This window comes from Mesoplodon mirus (genome assembly GCF_964341445.2).
Source record: "Mesoplodon mirus genome assembly, chromosome: 18".
Lineage (NCBI taxonomy): Eukaryota > Metazoa > Chordata > Mammalia > Artiodactyla > Ziphiidae > Mesoplodon > Mesoplodon mirus.
Window position 1 is genome coordinate 52,935,940 of NC_138994.1, and position 23,163 is coordinate 52,959,102.

The following is a 23,163-nucleotide window of genomic DNA, read 5'->3' on the forward strand; positions in this document are numbered from 1 at the left end:
CTTTATAATGTGGCTCCCCTCAGGATAAACATTGCATGTAGGGGCATGATGTAAGATTCTTGTTGGAAATAGATTAAAGACAAAGGTGCAGTGTAAACTTAAGGAGGAGTATTTCCTGATGCTGGATGATGCTGGATGATGCTGAGCAGAGAAGTTGTTGTATCGGTTTGTGAACTGCTTATAATCAGATTAAGCATTTAAACAAGGGAAGTTTTAACATTCTTCGATAAGATGAGCTTTGAAAATGAGATGACTTCTCAGACCTAGGATCGCTGGATCCAGTTCTCCTGAAACTTGTACTATTCCAAATTTAGCAATAAATGGACTTTCTTGGAATAATTTTCTCAGTTGCTATTGCTGCCACATTTTAAAATCCAAAACGTTGGGACTTCCCTGGTGGCGCAGTGGTTAAGAATCTACCTGACAGTACAGGAGACACGGGTTCGAGCCCTGGTCTGGGAAGATCCCACATGCCGTGGAGCAACTAAGCCCGTGCGCCACAACTACTGAGCCTGCACTCTAGAGCCTACGAGCCACAACTACTGAGCCAGTTCTCCACAACAAGAGAAGCCACCACAATAAGGAGCCCGTGCACCACAACGAAGAGTAGCCCCCACCCTCCACAACTAGGGAAAGCCCACGAGCAGCAACGAAGACCCAACACAGCCATAGATAGATAGATAGACAGATAAGAAAAATATTTTTTTTAAATCCAAAATGTTGAGGAGATATGGAGATATATGTTTATGTGTAGCTGATTCACTTTGTTATAAAGCAGAAACTAACACACCATTGTAAAGCAATTATACTCCAATAAAGACGTTTAAAAAAATACAAAATGTTATTTTATTTGGGTGATTAGAGTAAACTTCAGTAGTCTCCTTTTCAATGAGAACTTTAATCAAATGCATCTGAATTGTTGCCTTATTTGTCATCTATTCCATGTGAGTTCTGGAAACTGAGGAAACATTGGAATTCCTGCCAATTCTAATATTAGGGTATTATGTACAAACTGCCATTTTAAATTATATTTCTCTGATTGACTTAATGAATCAAATTAGATTATTAGATTTTGTTAATCTCCCCAACACAGGAGTGAAATAGACCTCAAACCAGGGTGAGTATTAGTTTTTTCTCTATGCTGTGGCTCTTAAATTTTTATTTATTTCCTTAATCTAGAATCTTGAAGCATAAAGGGAATTTTGAAGCCTCAGGTCTGTCCCCTGGCATTGCAAAAAACTTTTTTTATAAAAAAATTTTATTTTGGGCTTCCCTGGTGGCACAGTGGTTAATAATCCGCCTCCCGATGCAGGGGACACAGGTTCGAGTCCTGGTCCGGGAAGATCCCACATGCTGTGGAGCACCTAAGCCCGTGTGCCACAACTACTGAGCCTGCGCTCTAGAGCCTGTGAGGCACAACTACTGAGCCCACATGCCACAACTACTGAAGCCCGTGTGCCTAGAGTCCATGCTCCACAACAAGAAAAGCCACTGCAATAAGAAGCCCATGCACAGCAACAAAGAGTAGCCCCCACTCACTGCAACTAGAGAAAGCCCATGCGCAGCAACGAAGACCCAACGCAGCCAAAAATATTAATTAATTAAAAAAATTTTTTTGATCTTGTCCTTCTAATTAGGATGTAGGTGTTAATGTCATGGCTTCTCACCCACTGATTAAAGCTCCACTTCCATTTAGTAAAAGTTTAGTAATAACTGTAGGTGCTATCTAGAGGTCCATGATCAAATCCCAAGACCTCTAAGTGCTATTCTTCCATCTAAGAAGCTTAAAATGGAATGAATCTGTGATGTGCCAGTTTCTCAAGCCTAAATCAGTGTGAGATTACTGGGGCCTTTCCCATTAGGTTTAGGATCTTCTGTTCTGATTAGATTAAGCAAGGGAGGGCCAAACATTTGAAATGCTCTTTATATATTAAATAGATACATAGATAAACAGATACACACCTGACTTTTAAAAAAGAAACAACTAATGTTTCATTTGAATATCACACAGAAACTTGCTACCCACCTGCTAACTTGGCCTGATAACTTGCATAATAGGTAATGTTTATGGAGGTCTTTTGTTTGTTTTTGTTTTTACCTTTATCAGCTTCAGCTTAGCCAGTCAGTCCCCACTAGTTGGTGTAGAAGTTATGGATAAATGATCAGAAGCATAGTTTAGTTGTTTCCATGACATTTGCATGTGAGCCTTTCCAGAAATTCTCAGAGCTTTGACAGGATAAAAGGCCTCTAACATACATATTCAGGAAACTGAACAGTTAGATCAGAGCTTGCCAAAGCAAGCCCAGGTTTAGATATGTAATAATATCTGAGATCTTGTTTATAAGAAATTCTAGTTTACCTGCACCAGGTTTTTGGTTAGTTTAATATTTTGTGGAATGTTTCTAGAATCATAGAGTCTGTGCTGCCTGTCAGTCCTCCTCACGTGCATTTACTACTACTTATAGCTCTATGTGTATAATGCTCACTTGGTCCCAGCCAAATAGGGCTAGACCTTCGTCAGTTTAAGTATTAGTTCCTCTTAGCTTCTCACAAGGGAATTTGGTTTGAAATGTTCTGTTATTTCATGGAACATAAAAGTCAGCAGTACAGCTCTCTACCTGGTACATGGAGTTAGTATGGTGGGAATTATATTCTTGGTGTATCAGCTCTTTATCAGAGACAAGCTTAATGTAGTTACTTCAGGTGATTGTGCTTACAAGTAGCTTTTCCTAGGAGTATCAGAATAGAGGTGAAAAGATAGCCAGGAGAGACTCACCTCTGCCTTTTTAAGTGGGCCATGTGATGTCTCTTTTTTTTTCTTTGCCTGGCCACTTTTGGAATAGTGACAGAACGAAGGAGGAGACTCCAAGAAGAGTAGCGCTGAAAGAATTCCAGATAGAAATTTCTAACAAATTTGTGACAAATTTCTTGAGCCAGGTGATAGGATTGGAACCGTTTCTCTTCTGAGCTAAGGAGTGGGGGTGGGAGAGTATGTTATACAGAGGATATTGCCTCCAGTGCACATCTTCCTGGCTTTTTATTAACAGATAAAAAGAAGAGTAGTCTAGACTGTACAGTCTGTGAGGGCAGGAACCATATCTCTCTCTTCCACCACTGAATCCTCATGGCTGCTCTGATGATATACACTGTAGATACAGAGTAAATGATTGAATGAATGTTGACTAGTAGCCATTTTACTTTTTTTTTTTTTTTTTTTTTTTTGTGGTACGCGGGCCTCGCACTGCTGTGGCCTCTCCCGTTGCGGAGCACAGGCTCCAGACGCGCAGGCTCAGCGGCCATGGCTCACGGGCCCAGCCGCTCAGCGGCATGTGGGATCTTCCCGGGCCGGGACACGAACCCGCGGCCCCTGCATCGGCAGGCGGACTCTCAACCACTGCGCCACCAGGGAAGCCCTTTACTTTATTTTTAAGGTTTATAAAGTATCTTTTTGAGCCTTCTTATTAAGAAAATTCCCAAACATATAAAGTAGAAAATACGTCTTCGTGAACCTGTTACCCAACTTTAATAACCATCAACATTTTGCCAGATTTCTTTCATTTATCTCCCCCTTTTATTCTTTCTTTGCTGGAACTTTTTAAAAACCACTTTATTGAGGTACGATTGACATACAAAAAGTTGTACATGTTTATATATACAACTTGATGAGTTTGGAGATGAGTATGTACCTGTGAAACCATTACTACAGTCTATGTCATAGACATATTCATCACCTCTAAAAGTTTCCTCCAACCCTCCCTCCCTCCTCTTCCTCCTCCTTAGGATGATGACGTTGGTGGTGAACTTAATAGAAGATCTACCCTCTTAGCAAATTTTTTTAATAGACTGCATTTTTAAGAACAGTTTTATGTTCACAGTAAAATTGAGCAGAAGGTACAGAGACTTGCCACGTACCCTCTATTCCCACTCAAGCATAGCCTCCCCCATTATCACAATCTCCCACAAGAGCTGAACATTTGTCACAACTGATGGACCTACGTTGACACATCATTATTACTCAAAGTCCATAGTTACATTAGGGTTCACTCTTGGGTGCTATACATTTTATGGGTTTTGACAAATGTGTAATGACACGTATCTACCACTTGAGTATCATACAGAGTAATTTCACTGCCCTAAAGATCCTTGGTGCTCCCCTTACCCCTGGCAACTACTGATCTTTTTACTGACTCCATAGTTTTGCCTTTTCCAGAATGTCATAGAGTTGGAATCATACTATCTATCTAGCCTCTTCACATTGGCTTCTTTCACTTAGTAATATGCCTGTAAGATTCCTCCATGTCTTTTCATGGCTTGATAGCTCATTTCTTTTTAGTCCATTATCTGGATGTACCACAGTTTATCCATTCACCTACTGAAGAATATCTTGTTGCTTCCCATTGTTGGAAGATTTTTAAGTAAAACTTGGGCCTCAGGTCTTCTCACTCCAGATATTTAAGAAAAAGGCATAACCACAATGCCATTATCACACTAACAGTAAATCCTTAATATCATCTAAGACCATGTGCATATTTGAATTTTCTGAAGGACCTTTTAAAATATCATAATTTTGACAAAAATAGTATAAACTTCTGATATTTGAAACTAAAGAAGAAAATCTTGTAGTGTATAATCTGTAAGAATGCAATAGAGCATATTCCTCTTAGACATTAAACTTTGCTTCCTATTATTATTGTTTGTGGGACATGGATCTGTGAGTCAGGTGCTCACATTCATGTACCTCACATTCCACTCTTAGATCATTAGAACATGCCCTGGTAATCCTTATTGTTATAAATTATCCTGATAGCACACATTTATTGAGCATTTAGTATATGCCAAGCACTGTACTTTACATGCATTATTTCATAGGATTCTTATAACCCAATGGAATAGGTATTATTATATTTCCCTCCAATTAACTTACTGAAGTTTTCATAGTTAATACATGAACTGGGATTTGAATTTAGGTCTCCTAATTACTGGCTCTGCTATCTCCTTGAGTATGCTTTAAAATGGGGATGTAAAAAGGGTTGAATGATCTAAAATTGATCTTCTAAATTTCTTAATTTCTTTATTGTCTATTAACCTCCAGGCTGTAAGACTAGAAAGTACTTACCAGAATCGAACACGCTATATGGTAGTGGTTTCAACTAATGGTAGACAAGACACTGAAGAAAGCATCGTCCTAGGAATGGATTTCTCCTCTAATGACAGGTATGGTACCACAGAGGGGAGAATGAGAAAACCTCTTTTTAAACAACCCACTCCAGTTACCTTTTGAGTTATCACAGAAACATCTTATGCAGTTCTACTCTAAAAGCTCAGTGCATAAAACTAGAGAACATCAAAAGTATCTTAGTCACACAATCGTGAGAGATAAAAATGTTTAGTGAATGTCTTTGGTTGTGTGTTCCTAATTTACCACTATTCCTTACCTTCTTCCTCTCATCTTTAGGTGGTAATGATATAAAGCAAATGGTTTAAATTTCTATCTCCAAGGGGGGTGTGGAAACTGGCTTTTCTTTGCGGTCCTCTTTATTTTAAGCAGTAACGATTTATTTGGTGGTTCTGGGGCACACACCCTTTGTGATAGTGTACCAGTGGGTTCTGGGTTCAAAGAGAGCCCACTTTATTAATTCCAGTCTCTTATATCCGTGGCCTTGCACCTTGCTTTTGTCAAATGTTACACTTCCTTTTTTCTTCTTCTGAGTTAAAAAAAAGGCAGGGGGGATGATTGTTTAAACTCAAAACAGAACCTTTTATAATCATTTACCTTTGGCTTTAGCAGCACTATACATCCTAAGATTAAAGATACCATGTATCACCTGGCTTTTTTGTGCCTCTAAGGTTTGTTGCTTTCCATTTTATTTTCCCATTTTTTTTGGAGAAACCTTGGGAAGACTGTGGAATGTGGCTGCTAAGCAGATCTTTGCACTGTAGATAATAAGCCTCAGGAAATCCTGCCAGATATCTCAAAGCATTGACTTCCTGGTTCAGGACTAGAATGCGATTGTGGAGTAGCTAGGGGTGTGACCCAGGCCTGGGAGAATTTAGCGGCAAAGAGAAGAGGAGACTAGGAGTGATTCTCATTGTCCTGATGTTGGAAGGAAAAAAAAATCACATTGTCACCAGAAAGATTCCCAAACTAGTGTTTACCTGAGCTTGTACATAGCAGTCAACCTGAAAATGATATGTGGGTTCACCAGGATCACAAGGCCAGAGTTGTTACCTTGTATACCACTTACAGCCTTTAATTGTACGCTCTGAAATTACACAGGCTTGTAAACCACATTGAGGAAGCTTTTTCTCCTGCATGGTTTTAACCTCTGGTGTTAGCTAAGCAACACAGATCTTTCAATAAGCATTTATCCTGTAAGAATACCTACCTTGCCTACATTCATTAGTACTTTAAGACCTCTGATTTGGGTTTTTATGTCTCTAGATCTGTACTGTCCAGTACAATAGCCACTAATCACATTGTAACTATTTAAATAAATTAAAATTAAATAAAATTAAAATTTCAGTTCCTCAGCCACAGCTAGCCACATTTCAAGTACTCTAGCTACATGTGGCTTGTGGCTTCCCTGTTGGACAGTACACTTACAGAACATTTCCATCATTGCAGAAAGATCAGATGGACAGTGCTGCTCTCCATCTTATTTCCTTTGTCTGGTTCTCCCTGACTCCTCCTTTGGAAATCCCATAAAACAGGAACTGGAGCTGCATGGAAATGTCATTTGAGTCTTGCCCTAGAGAGAGAAGGCGACAACTTCAGATTCTCCTGACCCAGAGTCTGGGAAATCAGGTGTCTGATCTTACGTTCCCAGAAATCATAAAGAATGCTTATTACTGTGGGTGCCCAGTAATTTATCCTTGGTAAACTGCATCTGTCTTTGGTAATAGTCCTGTCTGAATCGTATCTGACTAACAAAAGAAAATTTTCGTTTATGGAAGACAAAATGTGATAAGAAAAGCTATAGAAACTAGTTTTCATTCTATTTGGTAAATTTGATATTATGCATTCCCCTTCACCCTCTGTTTGAATGAGCTTGGACAGTAAGAAAATTGCTGCCCACTTTAGAATACTGTTGCTCAAGTAATCTAGTATCATTTCTATCTCAGTTGCTGTTTGAAGGAATCTGTTATCATTTTGTATCTGAGAATATAAAAAGTTTGTTTCAAAACAGTATTAAACCAAAGTGGAACCCAGATTGTTTATGACATGCTCATCCCAAGTAATTCTCAAGATATATTACAGCCAATTTATTTAGCCTATTTATAAGTTCTTTGAGTATTGTGTTATATTTTAAGTAATAAATTTTTAAATAAAAAGTATAACCTTGGTTTCCAAATTGCATTTGATATATATTTCAAGTTATAAAGTAATAGAGTTTTATGGTATTATTTTATAATTTTTCTTCATACCCCCAACACCTTGAAATGTCTGGTACATAGTGGCACTCAATAAATAATTTTTTAATGGGATGAGTATCTATTAAAATAAGTAACTATACTTTAGTGGAGAAAATTTCATGAGACTCAAGATGAACTAGATAAAAACACTAGGTGTGCCTAATTCAGGCCTCTCTTTCCTGTCATGTGAAAAAGCTACTTCTTAATGTAAAAAAGCATTCTGACCTGAATACAAGCAGAAAATTTGATGTTTGTTTCCTGCATATCATTGTCACTTGTCTAAAGTTTAACTGGTGTCTAGTCACAAGCTCATAGATCACACTCTTTTGGACCTTTGGTACCTTCTGTAGTTACTTAATTTCTAGATTTGTCACTAAGCTATAAATCCTTCATGTTTATACCCTAATTATACTTGCTGCTAGGACCTAGCTAAGCATTCACTTAAGGAAAAAAAAAAAAAAAAAAACTACTCTAAAAATAACTCGCTCAACCTTGGGAAGCCATTTTCAAAACAGGTTTTCCTTGTACTCACCTCATCTAGTCAACAAAAACAGTGGTGGAGCAGTCTTCCTCCCTCCAGGGCCTGGCTTGATAGCTGTTCAGGAGTTCAGGCCCAAGGTTACAATGTGCCTAAGCTGTTGCAATCTTGATTTGAATCTCCTGAACTCTGGAATCACTAGTGGAGTTGTAACACAGGCCAGCAAGTGCAGTGCAGAGCCTTAGATACAGCCCAACTAGGGAATGGCCTTTGTTAGCCCTGCAGTGACTCCAGCAGCAGTGGGAGTTCAGTATTCCCCATGTTGTTTTTAATGCATTTTTCATAATGTCCCCCACCCTGCACTGCCAAAATCACTTTCCATTGTGTTAGAGCACCCACCACAGATTCATATTCAACATTTGTTTTACATGACAATACATTCATATGTATTGTTTCACTTTAAATATTTTAAATTTTTATGATAACCCTGTGAGCCTTAGGCTTCATTACCTATATTTTAAGATGAAGAAATTAAGGCTGTGAGAGGTTAAATAACTTGTCGAAAGGAATTGAAATACTGAAGGAGATCGAATCCAGATCTTTTGATATAGTATAACTGCTCAATACGTGGTAGTTGTTATTGTGTTTTAGGCACTGTCGTACACATTTTTTTTTGGTGTGTTATCTAATTTAACCTTCAAAACAGCCCAATAAAGAAGGTGGTTTTATCCCAGTTTTACAGATGAGGAAACTGGAGCACAACGCAATTAAATAATTTGCCTAAAATTATACAGTTAATGCCAGAATCCAGATTCCAAAGCCCTTCTGACTCCAGAGCCTATGCCCTTAACCATACTTTGCTGTTCCACCTCCTACATCTGGTGTTCTCTCTACTGTACCATGCTGCTTTTCTAAGATATATTGGAAGGGAGAGGGTGTAGGAGCCTTTGGGAGACTGGATGGAGGGGAAAATGGTTTATGGCAGCCTTAAGGAGAGAAAGTGGCAGAGTTCTAAGGTAGATTATAGTTGTCCAGAGAAGTGGTGTGATAGAGACACAATTGGGAGTCCATGACTTCCCATCCTAACCTGTTCCACTAACTTAAAACTAGTTTCCTCCCTGGGATAGGGTGTGATTTAAATAATATTTTAACATACCATACTAGAGCTACCCTTTTTTTGGTTGTTGACATTCCGCTTCACTCTGCATTTCAGCAATGCTGTTTCAGTGCACAGCCACCAAGCACTGTTTTATTCATTTAAGTTGTAATGTGTCTGTTTTGTCTCTCTAACTTGATTACAAGCCATTAACAATTACTTTTCCCTTTTAGACTATTGAGTACCTTCTGGTATTTAATAAATCTATGTAAACCTCAGGATTAGAATTGAGCAAATCACATATTCAGAGGTCTTCAGTAACTAGCAATAGTTCTTGGCATTAGAAATAATTCTGAGTTGAATTGGGTGCTGTGAACTTGGGCTGAGACCTGCCAGTTGCAAGTCAGCGCTCACCTGGACTTTTTAGACAGTGGCCATTTGCAAGACAGCAGTAAAGGAAGCTCAGTCAATAAGTTCTCTATGTTTAATACATAGAGACCTAACTAACGCCTGTTTAAAACAGCTCTTGGGCACATATGTTGGGTTACTAGTAATATGATAGAAATTTCTGCACTTATGTCAGAATTTAGAGCTTAGGGACTTATCCTTTGTAGTGAAAGAGTTAATAAACAGCTGCTTCCTAGAGTAACCGGAAGTAACTTATGGACTATTCCTTGCCTTGCAGTAGCACTTGTACCATGGGCTTAGTCCTGCCTCTCTGGAGTGACACCCTAATTCATTTGGATGGCGATGGGTAAGAGCTTTCCCTTTCTATTCTCCTACAGAAAGCCAAGGGGTGGGGTTCCATCTTAGCACCCATTCATTCAGCTGAATGGGAGGCCCATTATGCCCAACTGAACTGTCATGTCAGCAGCTCAGTGAGTCCTTTTAAACTCCTGTTTTGTAAAGTAGAGTAAAAATACCGTTTGCCAGAGCCTCTCACTTCTACTCCTCTAGACTGACTGTGGTAAGAATCCAAACAAAGAAGAACTAGTCTGTTGGCTCACTCTTTAATCTGAGCACGTGGGACTGTTGCAGTGCTCTCCCAGAGGATGATATGTTCTGTTTCAAATAACCTCTTGCTGCCTCTGCCAGCTGTCAGCCTACAGTATAGCCCATTCCTGTGCCAGTTCTTTCCAGTGACCCCCGCACCCCCACCTACTGGTGTTTTTAGAATGTGTCCCGAAGAGACCAAGATGTTTGCTCCAGTTTATAAAACCAGGGTCAGGTTTGCTAAGAACCCACAAGACTTCCAAATGGAAACATACAGCAGAACAGTTTGTCCATAGCTACAGCTGGGAAACAGTATGTAATTCCCTGACTCCAATGTGGGAGTCCATTCATTTTGCTTGGTAGATAAAATCAGACAATTCGTTGAAGCTTTTCAGTCAAGTCCCATACTCCAGTTAACTTCTACACAAAGTGCCTGATGATACCTTCTACTGAGCCAGCAATTGCTAGCCTGGGAAACAGCCTTGAAAACTCACAACTGAAATAACCTACTCTCATTTATGGATTTTTGTCTCATTCTGTTTTCCTTAGTGGGTTCAGCGTATCAACAGATAACAGAGTTCACATATTCAAACCTGTGTCTGTGCAGGCAATGTGGTAAGAGGACTTTTAATATCTCTATGAAAGTTTTTTTAATGTTATTGGAACAATATTTTGTGAGAAGTAGTATTTGAAATGGTACGGTTCTTTATGAAAATGCTCTATGATCTGTTTGTGTGTATAGGATTTTGTGTGATCTGTCTGTGTGGCCATCATAGTTAAAGATGACCTAGAAGTTCAGTTTTCAAATTATCACAATGGAAGGCCTTCAGCATTGGTGAACAAGTGAAACTCAGAGGTGCTCTTAGACTCTGGAAGACACTTAATGGATCAGATAGCCAGCTGGAACTGAGTTTTATAGGGACACATTGACTAAGTTAGTCACAGTCTAGAGCCGAGTCTAGAACATTCACGACTATGCATTAACTTCCCCTTTCTTCAGGTAATCAGGGATAGCATTGATGGAGTTATATTATACATCGATAAGTTTCCATTTAATTGCTGACAGCTGTTTGTGAGACTATTTACATAATGCAAATAAAGCCTAGAAAAAACACTGTAGTTGTTAATAACCATCAGCTGGTATACTGACACTTTTGGGTTACTTACTATATATGTCAGGCATTGAGCCTAGTGCTTTACATGGAATACATCTAATCATCACACCAACTCCCCAAGATAGTATTATTAGCTCCCTATTACGTGTGAGAAAACCAAAGTTTGGAGAGGTTATATAACTGGCCTAAGAGTATCTCTTACATTTAGACAGAATAGATTCTTATTCTCTTGTTCTAGATTATCTAGAAAAATGATCCAGTATAAGCAGGGAATGATATGACTCTAAGATTCAGAGTCATCCCCCAGTCAGCGATTTGAATTTCAGTTCCTCATTCAGTTGCCTGTTCTATAGTGGAAGTCCCCATGAGGAGTAGAATGGGCAGAATGCAAGCCAAACAAGAAATAAAGGAGCCTGAAAAAGACTCCAGGGAGATAACTTACCCCTGAATAACAGGATTGATAGGCTTGAAGTGGGTGCGGTCCTAAAAGAGAGTCAGCTGAACAATTAAATCTTATTTCATGCAGTAATTGAGGTAGGACAGAGTTTCAGGTTATGTGTTTAGACCAATTTTTAGATTTAGGGCATATTTCACAGATAAATTTCTCATAGAAAACTTATGACCTCCTTTGACTAAGGGTCCATTAAAAGCAGCTGACCTATACCAGGTAAAACCCATAAGTCCTAAGTCCCATAAATGCAGTGTTTTCAGTTATATTTTGGGGAGGAGTATAAAGCAGTCTTAGTTCTTAAGGATTCAAGTACTTCAAGCTTTGATGTTCTAAAGTAGACTGACTAGTCCTAGCTCTGTTGGCTTATTGCAGAAGAAACTTTTTTTGGTGTACCACATGAGGAGTAGTGAACTGAAAGTCACAAAAAAAAAAAAAAGAAAGAACAGGAGAAGATGATGTATGGATCAAAGCAGCATTTAGACCAGGTGTTTCCTTCACAGGAAGGTAGTTAACTGCAGCCTCACTCTCCTGTATGCAGCTGAAGTATGAGCTGGTTATGCCTTGAGTGTGTTTAGGACATTTGCCCCAGACACTTGTGGCGTATGCTTTTGAAGCATGTGTTTCCTGGATGAAGAAAACATGCATCGAATATCCTGTACATTGCGCTAAGCTGACTTTTACCTTTGAATCTGTGTAAGAAACTGAAATTTGCTGAGAATTCTGAGAATCTGGCTTACGTTAAGTAAAAGGAGGCATTTTAAAAGATTCTGCAACTTTGTTCTTAAGGGAAAATCTGTTTCCCTACTAAAAATGGACTGGCATGTTTTTCTCATGAAATTGGTCATGATTTTATTTTTTAATTTACATTTTACGGGGTTGACAAGGACTCAAGGAACAGCATTGTCATAGACCTACTTGTGGGAAAATAAACTGGAACAACCTTTCTGGAGAATGATTTGCCAGCTTGCTGTATCATTTTATATGCCCTTTGACATAGTAATTGTGCTTCTAAGAATTTATCCTAAGGTAATAATCAAGGGTGTGTGCAAATTTTTAACTATAAGAATGTTTGTCAGTGTTCTAATAGTAGCAAAAAATGGAAAGCAATTTAAATGGCTAAAATAATAGGAATCAGTTAAATTATGGTACATCCATAATTCTAAATATTATGCAACCATTAAAAATTATCTAGTTGAGGAATATTTATTGACCTGGAAAGATGTTGATGACAAGGTATATAGTAAAAGAACAAGTTAAATGGTGTGCAGAATATGATCATCCTTATTTTAGATCTCTGCAGAGACCAACAGTGGTTATTTCTGGGCAGTCAGATTACAGGATATTTCTGCCGTTTACCTGAGGTCCCTAAATTTTCTAAAATGAACATGATCACATTTGTTATGAAAGAAAAAAAATAAAAAGGCATTTTTAAGAAAAAGATGGGTATAGATTGGCCACAGAGTTCTCGCATACTATCCTTTTCCCTTAGGAGAGAGACATTAGTTTATAGCTAATAAGACATTTCATTCAACAAATTTTAACTGTGCTCCAACTTTGAACTAGAAGGCATTCTTTTTTTTTTTTTTTTTTTAAAGAAGGCATTCTTTTAGGCACTTGAGACAAACCAGTAAACAAAAACATAGAAAGATGCCTGCTCTTGTATAACTCTTCCCAGCATTTCTGGCTTTAGTTTTCCCAAGTATATAACCAAAAAGGTACTTTTCAGTTTTGTTTACCCTTCTTGAGTTCCTGAGTTCAGAGTCAGAGACTTAATTAGTCTCAGTATAACCAGAGCTGTTCTTAGAAAGTTGCTCAAGTGTATGAATAAATGGTTTAAAAAGACTAGGAGACTAAGGTAGCAAGAATGACAGGTGTCATTAGATCAGTACATCCTGGACATTAAAGGACTTGTCCTCAAGGCTTAGGAACATCTGTCTATGTGATCTTTGTGGGACCTCTAAGAGTCATAGGGAATACATGTTCTAACGTGACTCTGTGCCAAGAGAAACAAATGTTTGTGTAGTAAATGAAGTATATCTTTACTTCTCTAGTGACAGTAGCCACAGCGTGGTTCCAACTACAGGATTGTGAGCTCCATAGGTACTCAGACCTATTTTTCACTGGTAGCTTGTCAGTTCTCCTGCTCCCCTCTACCCACTGCCTTAATAATGCATCATATCTTTCAGCAAGATATGTCTAGTTGATTGCTATGAAGAGATAATGTAGTATGATCAGAATCAGAGATTCTTGAATTCCAAGGAATAGATTCTCCAGAGGCCCAACTCTATAGGATTTAAAAATTGGAAGAGTTTGGACACACAGATGCGGCGCGGCGGCGCTGCGGCCCCCGGGCAGCCGGCGCCGGGGACATGCGCTGATTCGATCCCTCCGGAGAAGTTTCCTGAGTTTCTGGGAAGGCCTGGTTTCCCCAAAGGAACGATTTCTGGTAGAAGTCTGAAGGTCTGACCCAAGAAAAATAATCCAGTATAGCCAATGAATTGAGGACAAGAAGTTTTCCAATCAGCAATGCCTCTTATTAAATACCTGATTGCTTGTCCAGTAAGCTTAACTTCTACTTGGAAATACTGCTTTGGAAGAGAAAATTAAGAAAAAAGCATCATTAAAAAAAAGACAAGGTTGGGCGTCCCTGGTGACGCAGTGGTTGAGAGTCCGCCTGCCGATGCAGGGGACACGGGTTCGTGCCCTGGTCCGGGAAGATCCCACATGCCGCGGAGCGGCTGGAGCCGTGAGCCATGACCGCTGAGCCTGCGTGTCCGAAGCCTGTGCTCTGCAACGGGAGAGGCCAAAACAGTGAGAGGCCTGCGTACCGAAAAGAAAAAAAAAAAAAAAAGACAAGGCTACTCGCAGATCTAACATGCTAAGCTTTAACTTAGTACGTTCTTAGGACTGATGTTTTCCAAGGAACAAACTTTCTTGTTTCCTGTGTACAAAAAGTGAGAAAAAATAAAAATAGTGGTATCTTCACAGTTGAGTTCTTAACATATTTTCTGATATATGTAAAAAGAGAAAAATTGGCAAAATGAGTACCAACATTTTTAAAAATAATAATTAAGCCTAAATCCCTGGATTTACCAATTTTATAAAATAAGAAAGTAACATTTTATAAAATACAATTTTATGAAATATGATTTTATAAAATTTGTTTAGCTAAGTAACAAATGATTTGCCCACAAAACAGATTTAGCAGGTGGAGTCCAGGGGGCACATTCTACAAAATAAATTTATTGACACGGTAAAGGGTTACTAGCATAAAATTGTGGTGGGAATGAAAAGGGCAGTGACCTTCGTCCTGAAGTTTAGGAGTGATCCCTGAATTGAGAGATATCTGAGTTGAAGTGGTCACTGGAAACAAATGGTAGAGACAAATCACAGAGAGCAGACTGTATCAATTCCAGCTTCTGGACTCAGAGAAGGAAGGAAGAGCTTCAGATTTCACTGCAGAGAATGAGGCTGAGAAACTTTAAAATCAGATGCTTTTTCCCAGATCCAGGGGGCCAGCTAATGCACAAAAATGCTTAAAGCCACATAGGTATGTCACCTTTATTTCCTAGAGAAGATGTTAGCATTTTCTGAATCCTCATCTACCGTGCCTGGCACGCATTATTTTATAGCTTTCTGGAAGTTTCATCAGCACCACTGGTATATCTGTGGTACGATGTGTGTGTGGAGAGTACAGAATGCAGGTCCGGGCTGGGGGCAACGGACTCTTCTAGCTACCACAGTGAGTGGTGCCCCTGCAAACCTGAGTAAGGAAGACAACTTGCCTTTGGGTGGGTAGTGTTACAATCTGCATGTCTCGGGGCACAAATGTAAAGACTGACCCTGTTCTGGGAATGATTATGATTCTGACTGACCTCAAAGGGGTAATTATGAAACCCCTGGATCATCAGGATCTGGATGTTCCCTACTTTTTCCATGGTGTGATCATGACCGAAAGTGTGGCTGTAGATATCTGGGAACATTTCCAGAAATGTCCTCCTGTAGGAGTTAATTATAAAGTCAATGTGTATAAAAGAGAAAATAATATTGAAACCTATCAAGGGGAGTAGATCTTAAGGGTTAATATTGTAGATGGACTACTTTGGAAAAAATCTTTTTCCCTTGGAGTATTAAGAAGTCATCTCATAATTGCCATCTCTCCACATTTTGTTCTAGAGTGCCTGGTTTATTGATATCAGTGTGAGACCTGTTTTAAATAAAAATCTATTTGTAAAAAAAAAAAAAAAAATTGGAAGAGTTTGGGGAGCACATGGCTTATTGGCCTTTTGGTATCCCCACAGTTCTCCAGTGCTCATTTCCCAGCATATCTTTCAGGTCTGCATTACAGAGTCTACACAAGGCTTGTGAAGTCGCCAGAATGCATAACTACTACCCTGGCAGCCTGTTTCTCACCTGGGTGAGTTATTATGAGAGCCATATCAACTCAGATCAATCCTCAGTCAATGAATGGAATGCTATGCAGGATGTGCAGTCCCACCGGCCTGACTCTCCAGCTCTTTTCACAGACATGTAAGTCATCTTGCTGAGGATCATGGAAGTCCTCTCTGTTGCGTTCTCGGGGGCCAGAACCAGCATGTTCCTCCCTAATCTGTCCTCTTAGGGAATTAACCTTACCAGTGATATTAGTCATCATCCACACTACACATCTGCCACGCAAAGAAACCTGTCCTTTCTGTTGTGTGCAAAGGCCTGAAGAGTTTCACTCCTGGGCACAGTGGAGTCTCCACAGTTAAGAACTGCAATACCATAAAATCCCATTAATTCAGATTCCACTAATTTGAATTTGAGTTTAAAGGAGTCAGGCTGAAGTCTGACTTTCCATTATCTTTAAAGAAGCATTTCCTAAGCAAATTAATGACATAGAGAAGCTTTTAGAGGGATCTTGCTAATACTTAAGAAAACAAGATGTTTCCAGTCAATTTAGAATACCTATGTTGTTATGCTAATTTTTAACTGATTTCTGTTCAAATTTTTAAAAATATATATTGTAATTTCTGTCTTACTCAGCCCCACATTTGCCTTGTTAGGTCTGTAACATTTTTATTAAATCTCCCTGCTGTACTGCAAATGGGATAGCCTAAGGTGGAGCTGATGTTTATTTCCTTTTTAGGTCTATGTGTTGACACTTATGTGACTATTTTGGAAATTTTTTCACACTTAGTTCCTGCTTTGGAAATTAATCAGGATGTTTATTTTGCTCTGGATTGATCTTTCTGCACTTCCAAGGTGTTCTACATCTGGGAAAGAAGAGTAGCTACTTGCTAAATGGTCTTACAAACCTTCATCTTCAGATTCCTAAAGTGATACCAAAACAACTCATGATTCTTTTTTTAAAGGCTTAATTTAGATAATAAATGCTTTTTACTAGAAAAGGTGAAATTTCTAAGAATTGTGTGAATGAAACAGTCAAAAAAAGCAGTGAAAGCTTCTTTGTATAGGGTTTTATTGGTAGGAGGACCAGTTAGTACTAGTACTTCTAGTCCTTTCAAGACTGCACAGTAACTGGGGCTTCCCTGGTGGCGCAGCAGTTCGGAATCTGCCTGCCAGTGCGGGGGACACGGGTTCAAGCCCTGGTCCAGGAAGATCCCACGTGCCATGGAGCAGCTAGGCCCATTTGCCACAACTACTGAGCCTGTGCTCTAGAGCCCGCGAGCCACAACTACTGAAGCCCGCGCGCCTAGAGCCCATGAAAAGCCACCGCAATGAGAAGCCCGCGCACCGCAACGAAGAGTAGCCCCCAATCACTGCAACTAGAGAAGGCCCGCGCGCAGCAACGAAGACCCAGCGCAGCCATAAATAAATAAACAAACAAATAAATAAATAAGATTCCACAGTAACTAAAAAGATAAGGATAGTATGTATGGCTTTCAGAATCGTGGGCAGTGTTACTGATTTCATGCTTTATGACTGGTTGTCGGGTATTGGAGAAATGGATGTCTCATCTGGTTCATAAATGGACATTTTGAATCAGACTTTTCATTTTTCCTGATTTTATTAGAGAAGATTTGGAAATTACAGCACAAAAAGGAAAGAAAATGAAATTGCCCATAATCTCTCTCTATCCCTGAGCAAAAAATAATAATAATAATAATGTAAAATGTAGTCCCTGGCACATGGTAAAGGCTCATTAAATGTTAATTCTTACTAAGTACAATATAACCACAATTTAAGATATATTTAATAAATGTCTGTCTATAGAAAAAGAGACTGAGAACTGTAGGTGAGAGTATTAATAATGACTGGGATTTTCAGTGATTTTTATTTTCTTTGTGTATATATGTATTTTCCAGATTTTTCTCTAGTGAAATCAAGGGAGAAAGTATGTTTGTGTTGCAATGCCTCTTCCATTCCCTCTTCTTCCCTAAGTTGACTAGAAAAGCCTAAAAAATAATGCTGAGGTTACAGAGGAGAGTGTATGCCAAAATGGACTTAAGTGCTCTACTGTGAATAAAGTTTATATTTTGAAATCCAAGGAAGGTAGAGCAGGGAACGTAGGTGTATGGTGCCTCCAGTGTACGTCAGATGTTATGCCAGGCGCTTCATACATGGTATCTCATTTAATTCTCATAAAAACCTCATGAGGCAAATAGTATTACTGTTCACATTTTATAGAAAAGGAAACAGAGGTTCAGCAAAGGGAAGGTATTTGTTCAAGGTCATACCACTAGTAAGTAGCAGGACTGGGATTAAAACCCAGGTATGTCTGCTCCCAAACCACTCTGGCCCAACAAGTGTGAAGGATTGGGAGAAGGTCTGCTAAACTAGGGAATCGAACCGATGCACACAGGTGCTAAAATTTGTTTTTTACCAATATTTATTTTTAGTAGAAGACTGAAATGTATAATTTTCTACCATTAGCTATGTCTAGGAAAAATGGTGGGGAGCATGGTTAAGAATGTTAATCCTAGTCAAGACAGGGATGCTTTGGCCGATTGACAGGGAAATGGCAGAGGCGTTAGCTATACTCTGCAGGGTTCGTGAGACACTAAGAGTCCAAGTGGTGGGGAGCCCCAAGGTTGTGGGGTCAGAGCATCCATCTTTGGAGATTATACTGAAGCTATTTTTGCAGCCAGTGATAAGGCCGTAGGCAGCAAGGGCAGGCAGGATGCCTGAAGGCTTAGTCCATTTCCATCTCCAAATAAGGAAGTACAGGGCAGATACCTTTCTCAAGTAGGTAGGAGGGAAAGATGAGACAGAAAGTGCTCTCTGTTAGCCTCACTCAAATTCTGCATAATATGAAATAATGCTTTTAGAGAGAAGCATCTAGTTATGTTGAACCAGTATCTTTCCAGTAATTGGAGAATCAGCTTCCTAGTTTGATTTCATAGTAAAGTTCCAAGGGAAATTTTTGTTTTTAAGAGAGTCAGAAGACTAAGGGAAGCAACATAATCTTGCAGGTAGAGTGTTAGGCTGGACGGAGAGTTCTGGGTCTCCTGCCAGTGAAAGTGATGGTTGGCATGTTATTTAACCTTTTAGCTGTTTATTTCCTTTATCTGTAAAATGGGGATAATAATTTCACAGAGATATTGGTGAGAGCTTTTGTGAAAAAGAAAACTCTTTGGGTGGAGTACTCCAGGTAGCTAATCCTTAAAATCCATTTTGGAAGAGAATTTGCTTCATTGAAGAAGGCAGAAATCACTCTTCTCTCTTTCGCATTTTTCTAGAACCATAGCAACAAATGGTCAGCATTGGGTGGCATTTTTAAGCTACAGAAGACCCAGTTCCATAGTAGGTCACACCACTGGTCTTCCCAGCTTGGTATTCTAGCTCAGCAAGTGGTACTCAGGGGTACTTGATGGGAAGTGGTCCTCCATTAAAGTATTACACTCAGTATAGCCTATTTGTCTTTTACTCCTTCTTGGATCTGTATGCGTGAATATATTTATGGGCTTTTAGACATGTACAATCTCTTCAAGTAATAATTTCTACATGTTTATATTCTATACATTCTGAAAAGAAAAATTTTAAAGTATAATTTTCTTTTTCCCATGCCTTCAGAATATAAATTTAAGGGTAACAAAGGGAAGGCCTGCCAGTTTGGAAACATAATCAGATGGCACATTGATTAACTTGGTCAAATTCCTGCCTAAGAAAAATCACCATTTCTCTCTTCTCAGACCAACTGAACGTGAGCGAACAGAAAGGCTAATTAAAACCAAATTAAGGGAGATTATGATGCAGAAGGATTTGGAGAATATCACATCCAAAGAGGTAAGAGACCTTGAGTCCCCATTGTTCCAAGGCTAGAGGTAGAATGATAATAGGAGTGGGGCTAGAAATGGTGAGTGATTGAAAGTCCAGAGGGACTTTTCAGAGATTAGTACAAAATGTCATCTCTGTTTCAGATACGAACTGAATTGGAAATGCAAATGGTGTGCAACTTGCGAGAATTCAAGGAATTTATAGATAATGAAATGATAGTGATCCTTGGTCAGATGGATAGCCCTACACAGATATTTGAGCACGTGTTCTTGGTAAGTCCTAGGGCCACTTTAAAGGGGTGTGCTGGGGCTAGTCCATACCAACTCATGGGGGCGGGGGCAATTATCAAATTTTATCATATTTAGATAAAATGTAACTTACATTAAAAACAAAGGTCATAAATACTCAAACCTCATCACTTGCTATGTTTTACTACATTTTACAATTATCTGTGCTCTTAAGGTTATTTACATCTATTATATGGTGGAAATGTTACATAATGGTGTGCTTCTGCTCATCTCTTCCCAATTCCTCAGTGACATCAATTGACTATGGTGGGAAAATTTACACCGAGGAAATTGGCAAATGCTACAGATCAGGCCCTTCTTCCCCATGGGTTGTTAAAGATCTCATCTGTCCTACATAATAGAGCCACAAAGCGGACCAGTTCACAGTAGTTTTATACAGTGTATCCAAAAAGAATGATCCTTTTTGAGATCACTCTTTTAAATCTGCCAAATGGGTCTAAGATCTGATATATCTGAACAGAGCAGAAAACTACTTTTTTTTTTAAAATAACTTTATTTATTTGTTTGTTTTTATTTTTGGCTGTGTTGGGTCTTTGTTCTGTGCTCAGGCTTTCTCTAGTTACAGCGAGTGGTGCACGGGCTTCTCACTGTCGTGGCTTCTCTTGTTGCAGAGCACGGGCTCTAGAGTGCAGGCTCAGTAGTTGTGGCACACAGGCTTAGTTGCTCCGCGGCATGTGGGAATCTTCCTGGGCCAGGGATCGAACCCGTGTCCCCTGCATTGGCAGGCAGATTCCCACCCACTGTGCCACCAGGGAAGCCCCCCAGAAAACTACTTATAACAAAGACTATTGGACTTTTAAAACATTTGGAACCTTGTATCTACATTTTTAGTCCCTCAATTACTTTTTTTTTTTTTTTTTTTTTTGCCGTACGCGGGCCTCTCACTGTTGTGGCCTCTCCCGTTGCGGAGCACAGGCTCCGGACGCGCAGGCTCAGTGGCCATGGCTCACGGGCCCAGCCGCTCTGCGGCATGTGGGATCTTCCCAGACCGGGGCACAAACCCGTGCCCCCTGCATCAGCAGGCGGACTCTCAACCACTGCACCACCAGGGGAACCCCCTCAATTACTTTTTGATTACCAAATCTTCAGTGATTTAAGATTGTTCTTCATGGTACCTGAACATTCAAGGGCTTGTAATTAGCCCAAGGAGATGTCTCTGACAGATGGATTAGGAAAGCTTCTAACATCCTAAGACCTATTTATCTACCAAATGTTAAAGAGTTCTAGTTTTCACCTGTACATGGTAGTGGGCACAAGGATAACAAGGATAATTGAAGTCAGTGGGGAACACCAAAACCTCACTGTTATTTCCAATTCCCACATACTTTGACTAAAAATGCTAACAAGGAACTAAATCGATTGGTTTGAATTTCACTTCCTTTCTCTGGTAAGGACATTTTTGAAGTGATTAGAAGCTGGGAAACAGGAGAGAAGAGGAATAAATATGCACAGGAACTGACTAAACTGCATCATCTCACCCTGAATATAAGAGTTTATTTCACCAAACAGTCAGACTTCATGCCATTGAAGGCTTGTGCCCTGAATTAACTTGTTGACACTTTGGAGTATATATGCTTGTCAAGTGATTCATGGTGGTGTTTAGCTATTAAATTACTCATGAAAAGCTGTGAGCTGGGAGGGGAGTTTCTTTACTTTAACTTGATCAATGTGTGTTGCCATTTCTTGATGTAGATCATATGGCAAAACTGTCATTGACCTTTCCATTTGTATAGCACCTGGCTTTGTTGTCTTTTGTGTGTAATTCCATGAGGGTTCATGTATTCCCTGCTCTTGTATCCTTGGAAATAATTTTTGTGTTGTGTATAGAAAACTTATGAGTCACTCATTCAAATGGACCCTGCCCCCAACTGTCTCCATGTAACATGACTAATTTTTATGAAGGGCAAGTGCCTGTAGCCAAAAATAACTCGTTTGAAAGTGACCAAAGCTATAAACTTGCAAGTTGCTTTCCCATTGAGCTTAGATCTTAATACCTAAAAGGAGGTAGACATGATGAATATCAAATTCAGTCATTAACTGTTTAATTTCAGACATGCTTCCCTGTGTCTCTGATGCCACCCCCTCAAGAGCTACCTTCTCCTTACCCCTTCCTCAAATGGTACTATTTTAGGACATATAAATAAATTTTAATAGTACTCTAAGCAGAAAAAACAATCCAGTTCTCCCCAAATTAGTCACTAATCAACTAGAAATGCATTTGAGTATTTGTATCACTAAATTCATCCTATTATTTCATGATTATTGGTGTAGTCTTCTGTCTTGGGTTTTTCTCTTATTACAAAAATAATTCATGTTCGTTATAGAAAATTTAGACAACTTCAGAAGACAATAAATGACATTTAATCAATACCAAGAGAGATAAGCACTATTATCTTTCATTATATAATATTGCCTTCTAGTTCTTTTTTACTTTTTTAATATGTATCTATGTACATATTTTTGAAAAAAGGAAAATGTATTCAGCTTCAGATATAATTCTGTTTTCTCGGGAATGGACATGTTCTTTGCATTGTGAATATTTTTCTTATTTGGGAAAAAAACTTTCAAACTGGAGAATCCTGAAATTTAACTCTTATCCAACAAAATAAGTGCCTGAACAGGTTGTCTAAACATCTTATTGTATTTCTTCCGTGATGGCCTCTTCCCTTTATTTGTACCACCATATCCTGTGTCCAAACCCCTGTCTCTTCTCCAGTGAGTCTGTGCTCTGCTGGCTTTCCCAGCAGTTGACACAGAAAAAGAGGTTTTATCCAAACTGTAAGCGGTGTTGTTAATTTTCTGCAAAGTCATTTCATCTTGTGCATAGCTGCCATGCCTGGAGCGCGAGCAGATTGTGTGAAGGGATGCAGCAGGATTTCTCCCCTCCCTTTGGAAGAATGCTCCGCTTAGTAGTGCACAGCACAGAGATGTTTATTTGGAAAGGTGTCCAGCTGATATGGAGAAGAAAAGTATAGAGCGTAGTTTAAAGAAAATCTGCAGCGAGAAGCCAGGATTGATTGGTTGGAAGCCAGGGTATTTCCAGAAAAAGCAGTTCTTCCACACCCTTAAGAGTGTACTACTTCTCT

At 39.2% G+C, this 23,163-nt stretch overlaps 1 protein-coding gene across 4 annotated transcripts in view; it reads left to right on the plus strand.

Annotated features, from left to right (window-relative positions):
* SSH2 (slingshot protein phosphatase 2) overlaps nucleotides 1-23,163 on the plus strand; it is a 251,056-nt gene that overhangs the window by 193,566 nt on the left and 34,327 nt on the right. For all 4 annotated transcript variants that reach the window (XM_082604553.1, XM_082604551.1, XM_082604554.1 and 1 more), the window contains 6 exons: nucleotides 5,093-5,214; nucleotides 9,673-9,741; nucleotides 10,530-10,595; nucleotides 15,882-16,076; nucleotides 19,685-19,778; nucleotides 19,913-20,041. In XM_082604553.1, the coding sequence (XP_082460679.1) occupies nucleotides 5,093-5,214; nucleotides 9,673-9,741; nucleotides 10,530-10,595; nucleotides 15,882-16,076; nucleotides 19,685-19,778; nucleotides 19,913-20,041 (675 nt within the window). The remainder of the gene's footprint in view (nucleotides 1-5,092; nucleotides 5,215-9,672; nucleotides 9,742-10,529; nucleotides 10,596-15,881; nucleotides 16,077-19,684; nucleotides 19,779-19,912; nucleotides 20,042-23,163) is intronic.